At 37.5% G+C, this 9,055-nt stretch overlaps 1 protein-coding gene across 1 annotated transcript; it reads left to right on the top strand.

The window, feature by feature from the left end:
- Positions 1 to 89: 89 nt before the first annotated feature.
- On the top strand, positions 90 to 3,989 carry LOC129799651 (uncharacterized protein K02A2.6-like). Its single transcript, XM_055843727.1, has one exon. The coding sequence runs from the start codon at positions 90 to 92 to the stop codon at positions 3,987 to 3,989; it is 3,900 nt and encodes a 1,299-aa protein (XP_055699702.1).
- Positions 3,990 to 9,055: the final 5,066 nt, after the last annotated feature.

Raw genomic sequence — 9,055 nt, 5'->3', positions numbered from 1 at the left:
ATTACACTTGGCAACGAGACTGGGATTATAATTATCGCCCAATTTCAGGTAAATACATTACACTTGGCGACTCAGGAGAAAGTAAGGTTATGGCCACGTCCGGAAACTCGTCAACTGAGTCAAAGGCGACTTCTCCAATTATGCTGCCGAAAAGGAGTGATCTTGTACCGAGCCTCGGTCCATATAACCCAGATACTTCGTGGGAAAGCTATCGGGAACGTTTGGAACTGTGGTTTGAGATAAATGATGTCACCTCTGATAAGAAAATGCGTGGGTTTCTTCTCACGGAGATTGGAGCAGAAGTTTATGAGACTGTGAAAGGTCTGGTGATGCCTCAGAAGGTTCAGCAACTCAGTTACTGTGAATTAGTGGAGAAAATTGCTGGGCATTTTGGACCGCAAAGAAATGTGATCCTCGAGAGATACAATTTCATGCAGAGGACACAAAAGCCTGGAGAGACTATGACGCAATTTATCGCCGAAATTTGCAAATTGAGTCAATTTTGTAATTTCGCTGAATTGGAGAATATGCTGCGAGATCGCATAGTGTGTGGAGTGCTCAGTGACTCTTTGAGGAAGAAGCTTTTGTCGGAAAAAGATTTAACATATAAACGAGCTTGTGAGCTGGCTAGAGCGGAAGAGACTGCTGTGAAGGGCCTGGAAGAGATGAAATTTGAGCCAGCATCATCTACTAGTGAGGCACAGATCGTGGCAAAGATCGTCCGGAAGATCTGCTTTCGATGCAATAAACAACATGAGTCTGCTGAGTGCTGGGCGAAGGACAAGACATGTCATAAATGCAAGAAGACCGGGCATATTGCTCCTGCGTGTCCTAATAAGGGAAAAAGTCAGAAAAAGGTCCAGGCGGTTCTTGTGAAAGAGGATAGTCAAGAGTCAGATGGAGAAGTCGCATCGATAAATGTGATTGGAACGTCAAATCGCTCATTGGAATTAGAGATTGATGGTAAAACAGTTTATATGGATGTAGACTCTGGAGCTTCAAACACGGTGATGTGTTTAGAGCAGTGGAAAAAGTTGAAGTCACCACAGAAGTTGAAGCAGACCGATCTAAAATTGCAGACGTGGCTCAAAAGAGGTGTCGATATTGTTGGACAAGCAACTGTGACAGTTAAAGTTGGTGATAGGGTAGTAAATTTGCCATTAATTATCACCAAATCTGGTGGAAACTCTCTTTTGGGTCGAAATTGGTTCCAACCATTGGGTATCTACGTTCATGTTCCGAAGATCAATGCTTTGGAGAGCAACGCAGTAGAGTCAGTGTTAACCAAATATCACAGAATCTTCAGGGATGAACTGGGAGCACATTCCGGGAGAACAGTGGAGATTCAACTGATCGAGGGTGTGCAACCGGTTTTCCTTAAACACCGACAAGTTCCAATTCCTCGTAGAGAAGCTGTTGAGCAGGAGTTGGACAAATTAGTGGAACAAGGGGTGCTGGAACCAGTTGAGTTTTCGGAGTGGGCTACTCCTATCTGTGCAGTGAAGAAACCAGATGGTTCTGTGCGAATCTGTGGAGACTACAGAGCAACTATCAATCCAGTGACGAAGACGAATGCATACCCTCTGCCGACAGTGCCGGAGTTATTGGCTGGAGCTTCTGGTCAGATATTCTCGAAGATTGATCTTACTCAGGCATACCAGCAGCTTCGTGTGGATGATAAGACGGCAGAATTGTTGACTATTAACACTCACAAAGGACTCTTCAGGGTAAAGAGAATGCCGTTTGGAATATCTGCAGCACCGGGAATTTTCCAAAGATTTATGGAGACGTTGCTGGCGGGCATTCCGGGAACTCAGGTATTTCTTGATGATATCTTAATTGTTGGGGGAAATGTTCAAGAACATGGGGAGAGATTGGATCGGGTTCTCCAAAAGCTAGATGGTGCAAATTTGACAGTTAAGAAAGAAAAATGTAGATTTGGGGTGCGAGAAGTAGAGTTTGTGGGGTTTAGGATTAGTGATAGGGGAATTCAGCCTACAAACAGACATGTTAAAGACATTTTGGAGGCACCTTCACCGAAGAATCAGACTGAACTCAGAGCTTTTCTTGGCATGATCAACTTTTATGGAAGATTTGTTCGGGACAGGGCATCAGTGTCCGAATGCCTACACCGTTTGCTGGATGGGAAATCAACCTGGAAGTGGGAAGAAGAGCACCAGCAAGCCATAGATAAGTTGAAGAATCAGTTGATGTCTGCTCAAATCTTGATGCATTATAAAATGGATTTGCCCTTAATTTTGTGCTGTGATAGCTCTCCTTATGGAGTAGGCGCAGTATTGGCACATGTTACACCTGAAGGGGAGAGGCCTATTGCGTACTTTTCTCGTACTTTGAATCAGCATCAGAGGAACTATGCGCAGATAGATAAAGAGGCACTTTCGATTGTCACTGCTGTAAAGAATTTCCACCAATATATCTGCGGCAGGAAGATTAAGATTTTCACAGACCATCGACCTCTTTTGGGAATTTTCAATCCAAAGAAACCGATTCAAAATACCATCTCTCCAAGAATGACTAGATGGTGTTTGGCTCTGGGAGCGTATGATTACGAGATAGAATATAGACCTGGAGAGAAACATCAGAATGCAGATGCTTTAAGCAGAGTTCCCGTCAGAGAAGAGTTGGAGATTGATGAGGATCCATCCGGAGAGATTTTGATGCTCCAAGATGATGTGACACCAGTGTCCGCCAGAGAAATTCAAGAATTTACGAAGAAAGATGCTACATTGATCCGAGTAAAAAGATGGATACTAGAGGGATGGCCAGAGAGATGTCCTAGCGTGGAGATGAAGCCATTCTTTGCAATCCGAACAGAATTGTCCCTGATGAAAGATGTAATTCTAAAAGGAAATCAAGTAATTGTCCCAGAGCCACTCCGCGACAGATTACTGAATTCACTTCACGCTACGCACTGGGGAATGGTGAATATGAAGGCCATTGCCAGAAGTTATATGTGGTGGCCTGGGATGGACGCAGGGATTGAGACGAAAGTGAAATTATGTGAACGTTGTCAAGTCGTCAGGAACAATCCACCGAAGGCTCCACTCTGTCGAGAAACTGAGGTTACTAAACCATGGGAGAGGCTACACTTAGATTTCGCTGGACCAGTGCGGGGTAGAATTTATTTGATAGTCGTGGATGCTATGTCTAAGTGGCTCGAAGTTAAAGTGGTGAAGTCTCAATCTAGCCAAGAAGTAGTTAGAGTACTGAGAGAGTTATTTGCAACTCACGGTGTCCCAGCAGAAATCTATACGGACAACGGTACTGCGTTTGTGTCTCAGGAGATGAAGAGATTTCATGAGGTGAACGGGATACGTGGCATTACAATTTCACCGTGGCACCCAGCGAGTAACGGACAGGCGGAGATTATGGTGCAGAAAACAAAGAAAGCTTTGTTGAAATTTGAGGGTGAAGATGTGGGTCTTAAGTTGGCTAGATATTTATTTGCTCAACATACAACACCAAGCAATACGACGGGAAAAACGCCCTGCGAGCTCCTAATGGGAAGGACTTTGAAGTCATGTCTCAGTAGACTTCATCCAGAAGAGATCAAAGAGGAGAAGAAAGAGAAAAAGGAACCAAGAAGATTTAAAGTGGGGGCTGCAGTTTATGTGAGAAACTACGCTGAGGGGAATAGATGGGTCCCGGCTTGGGTAGTGGAAGTAAATGGACCAGTTTCGTACAAAGTGCAACTGGAAGATGGGAGTGTTTTGCGACGTCATGTAAACCAAATGATAAGTCGATTGATCAAAGACACACAAATGCCAGTTGAAGTCCATGGACCTTCCGAGTTAGAAGAGAGTGCAGATGTGGTGGAGAGTTCTGGAGAGGAAGAGGATGAAGAAGAGGAGTTTGAAAGTGCTTCGGAGGGAACGGAGGAGGAAGTTCCCGCCGGGGCTCAGGAGGAACAGCGGCCTCAGCGCGTACGTAGACTTCCCGGATATTTGAGGGATTATGTTCTGAGTTAAAGGGGGAAGAGGTGTAGTGTATGAGGTCAGACGGGTGAGGTGAAAAGGCTGTAAGAGTTGATCGGTCGGGTTAAAAAATGAAATGTCACTCTTGGAATAAATTCCAAACCTAACACACGTGTTTTATTGCTCCGCTTACAATCCTGAATTTGGCAACGAGACTGGGATTATAATTATCGCCCAATTTCAGGTAAATACATTACAATTTTTGTGTAGAAAAAAAATAAATTAGGTAGGGTAAATGTCCTAATTCAAAACCATTTCCAGACGCTGTAACTTTGACAGAAGATTCAACACATTAAGTTCATATTTTTTCTGAAGAGAATTACATAAATTTGCTCCTTGACCCTTCTAGAATGTTACAGTTTAGTGAAAATTCTTTAGATATAATTTAAAAACTTCTTAATTACAAGAAAAACACACAAGTGCAAAATGCTTCTTTTGGAAAAGAAATTAATCCAAATGGAGATAAGGGAATTTTCTAATTGGAGACAAACAGTGTAAGTGAAACCGCGACTAAAGGCTTCCAAAACCTTGTTGAGTTGCTCCTGAATGCAGGATTTGTTGTTATTCCTGGTATTTTCTCCTTTCTCATCTAAAACAATAAGAAAATCTCTAAAAAAAAAATCATATTCCTATTGAAGCATTTGCAGACACTTCAGAAGAACCCTTTTTGTTCACGAAATAGGTAATTATTTCATTTGAAAACTTCACGTACCGTTAACAATAAAGATTTGCTCTTAATTTAACTAAAATTAGCCAGAAATGTGACATAAATGTTAAATAAAACGAATAAACAACAGTCACCTTTTTGTGTTTTTCATTGGAAAACATGGTTGAAACATGGTGAAAAGATACACTTTATTTTTTTTTTTTGAGAAATTAATAAATTAAAATTTTTGCATATGAATGGATTATCACTTTATTTGGAGCAAAATTAACTAAATAATGAAACTGTGGTATAGAAAATATATAAATATAATAATTTAGTCCTGTATTTATCATGAAAACAATGACGTTTCCATTTGGAGTAGCTAAAAATTTCCATTTGGAGCATGTTTTAAATTAGCTTAATTTACAAGTACAAGTAAAATATAAAAAAAATAAATAAATAAAAAGCATTAATAAAAAAATCATTTTTTATATTCAATTTAATTAATATATTTCATTATATTTTTTATTATTTAATTTAGTTTTATTTTATTTATCTAATAACTAATCCAATACCGTTTTAAATTTAGGGAAATTCAGTCGATTAAAATTGTAACACTTGCTGTCTTATTCAAATGTAAGATTTTTTGTCTCTTTCGCTTTATTTAAAAAGAAATTGATTTTTTTGACTGCTAAAAGACAATTAGGGTAAGTGTGCCAAATTTCGGCATAGTTGCATGCAAACGCCAAATTGAATATATTTGTAACTTTTTTATAAGGAGTTTTGCTTGGAATCTTGTAGACAGTTAATCGTCTTTATTTTCTCTAAAATCATTCTTAATACATTTTAAAATTAATAACAATGTAGGCATTGCATTGGTGGCTTATTTCGGCCAACTTCATTCTCATAGTTCCGTGCCCTGGAATTCTTCCAATGTCTTTTTCAGATCATCTTGTTCGTCGAAGCGGCATTTTTTGTCATTTTTTGCATTGTTTAATCTCTAGCTAGAGTATGCAAAACCTAAAAATTCATGGAAATTCGAGGAATAAAAAATGTGGCCGAAATTGCAAGCTGTCCGGAATTTGGTACACTTACCCTGTGAACACAAAAATAAAAAAAGTGAAAAAATAAGAAAAAAAGAAAATGAAAAAGGATTCTTTAATCAAAACCATTAACCATCTAGGTAGGAAAAAAAAGTTTAACGAGTTTTTTAATTAAAAACAGAATGAAAAAATTTAACAGCCTGATATTGACGTTTACCTGATGACACTCTAATTTCCTTCAATTTAAATTCGCCAAATCAAAAATACGAGTATGTGTAAGGCATTAAAACTATTTTTTTTAGAAAAACAAAATAAAAACCAGTGATAAGCCCAGATAGGGTGGAATAACCGGCTATTGCCATGTTTAGGAAAAAATTAAATTCATTTAATCATAACTTTTGAATCCTTGTTACAAGATAAGTCAAATTTGACACAAAGTTACTTAGATGTATTGGCTCTAGATACGTGAAAACAATAATCCTAGAACATAACGCTGGACTACTTAAAAAACTGATTTTTATTAATAATGCAAAAATAACCATTTCGTCTCCACTTTTTACCACTTTTCGCCAGTTTTGTAAAATTTGTAACCACTTCTCGCCACCCACTTGAAAAGAACCACACTCGGTTATTTTAGGCAATGCTATGAAAAGAATACATTCACCATTTCTCTTTCCTTGTGATCACTTTATTATTACTCTCTTTAAATGATTTTTCTTCACTTTTATTTGAGAAATCAAATTATGGGGCTTTTGCAGAAAGTAAACAATGCAGATTTGACAACTGAGAATGTACGAAGTGAAGTTAGCGTCGCCTATTGAAAAGATATGGCGACAGGTGGTAAAATCAATTCCAGAATATTACCACTTGTCGCCATGCCTCATTTTTATACAAAAATAATATAAAATGAAATATTAATTGACTAAATACAAATTTTATGTATTCCACAAGTGCAATTAAATATTCAATAGACAAATTATTTACCCAAATAGGTATTTTTGGCCTGATGAAAATTTGACGACACTTAGTACATTTGATAAGAGATGTTGGATTCGATGCACTTGCTTAAAATATTGCTCTAAAAAGTGATCAAAATCGTGAATCCAAAACGAATAATTATTATTTTTCGATTCTATGCGTAGAAGCAGAAACAATACAAAAAAATTGCGACTCATTTATTTCATAAATTCCGAAAAATAGCGATTTCAATGTAAGTGGCGAGAAGTGGGGCACTGGCGAGAACTGGTGATTCCACCCTATGCTTATGGTAGCTGAGATTCTTTACAGGCGACCTCGAATTATATGCAACTCGGAGTGCTTGCAACTAGGAATGTGTGAAAATTCTATTGTGAATTGAATTTTGTGGGTAAAGAATCGCGTCGTAAAGAATCGCGTACGTTTTCTATTTTAAATAATCTGAGTGCAGAAGGCCAATGGAAGAAAAAAAAGTCCATTGAAATTGGTTGATAAACATTAGAGATAGAGTCCTGTCTATATAGATATAGTAAGGGTCCGGATACAGTGGGTTGGTGTAGAAACGGATGGGACCCATCGTTAGAAAGATCTCGATCTCAGATACAAAAGTTATACAAAGTTATACAGAAGTTATACAAAAATTTCATCGAAATCGCATCATAAACACCAAAAATGCAGTCAGATCAAGACATTTTTGATTATAGCTCGGGTCGGGGAACATCGATGGAAGAGTGCGACGCATCGTTGGAAAGGTCTTGACCTTAGCTACAACATACTAAAATTTGAGAAAAAAGAATCGTCCAGTTTTCGAAATATTCGAAATTAAATTTTCGAAAATCGATTTTTCGATTAATCGGATCTTTTATTAAATCGAACAAAATTGGGCTGTCATGAGGGTTATAGTTCTCCACGAGAGGTTTCCAAAACACTAAAATTTTTGAAATCCCGATAATTAAAACCGGAGATATTTCCATTCGAAAAATAAATTTTTAACCCCTTCTAGCTCGGGTCAGGGGGGTCGGGATGGGATGCCTTAAGATCTATGCATGACATAGGAGCTGAGAAAACAAAAATTAGGGTTATTCCAAAATAGTGGAAGGAGGGGGGGTGGATCTGATATCACCCATTTCTAGCCAACTATCGACATTTAACCTTTGCCGAAAACCGCTTGTCGATATCTCTTCCCGTTCTCTCTCCAGAAGTGGTTATACGACGGACGGCGACGGACGGACGGACGGACGGAAGGACGAACGAACGGACGGACGGATGGACGGACGGGACGTCCACGAAAATCGATTTTTGGCGCATATGATATTCGTGATTTATGACTGTCAAAACGCGTAAATCCACAATTTGAAAGGAATATTATTAAATTATCCGGAAATATTAAATTTATCCTGCGAAACTACATTCAATTAGCTAATATTAAATTAACTAAGTAATGCTTTCGGTGCACCTTTTAGATCACGAAAATTTCATAAAGTCAAAATTCACATCCTGTTTTTTCTTAAAAGCTTTGCTTATGTCTGTCCTACTCTTTTACACTCTTCTTCGTCTAACGAACATCACACCAAATTGAATTTAGTTCAGCCCAATTTTGAGACCGAAAGAGTAGGATAGACATAATGCAAAGCTTTTGAGAAACAAGAAGTGAATTTAGATTTTATGAAATTTTCCTGATGTAAAAGGTGTGCCCAGGTCCTACAAGACCTAACTTGGTAATCCAAAAATTAATTTTGGCCTTGTGGCTACTATGGCCCGAGCCGTACAATTCTAAAAAAAATAGTTAGTCAAAACAAATTAATTTGAAAGAGATGGCAGAGACTAGAGAGACCAGATTTACTACCGATTAAATTGATTTTTGAATTGAATTATAATAGCGCTACCAAAGCAGCAATTTTTTCTTAATATAGTCTAGTAGAATTCTCTAAGTAAGGCATTATAGAACAAAAAATATTTTTATTTGCTTATAACGCTCTTGGTTACATCACTGAGATTACTATAAGTAATGTGGCGCACTCTTAAGGATCTTAAGAGCTTCTATAGGAATTTCAACAGAAAATTCTCACTTTAATTCTTTTACAAGTGCGCTAAAAGATTTGTCTAACACTTGGTTCTATAAGGCAAATATTTTGCTTCTTGGTTAGCACACAAAAAATTCGTGAAAATATATAAGCATTTGATAAAGGCTGTAATTTTCCATATTATTTTGTTTAAAACTTATTTTAAACAAGAAATTTTTAAAAATACTTACGACTCATCCATTTCGAAACAAACGAAATTAAAAACATAGAAAAATAACCATTAAATATTAATTTAATATTTAATATTAAATTAATACCCATTAAAGTTAAAAACTGGAGACTTTCAAAGAACAAGGAAACAAAATGAAAAAC

The sequence above is a fragment of the Phlebotomus papatasi genome, chromosome 1, assembly GCF_024763615.1.
Source record: "Phlebotomus papatasi isolate M1 chromosome 1, Ppap_2.1, whole genome shotgun sequence".
Taxonomy (NCBI): domain Eukaryota; kingdom Metazoa; phylum Arthropoda; class Insecta; order Diptera; family Psychodidae; genus Phlebotomus; species Phlebotomus papatasi.
This window is presented reverse-complemented; position numbering and strand designations above follow the sequence as displayed.

Excerpts from the sequence above, each read along its gene's own strand:
- LOC129799651 (XM_055843727.1), top strand. The coding sequence starts at position 90 with ATGGCCACGTCCGGAAACTCGTCAACTGAGTCAAAGGCGACTTCTCCA.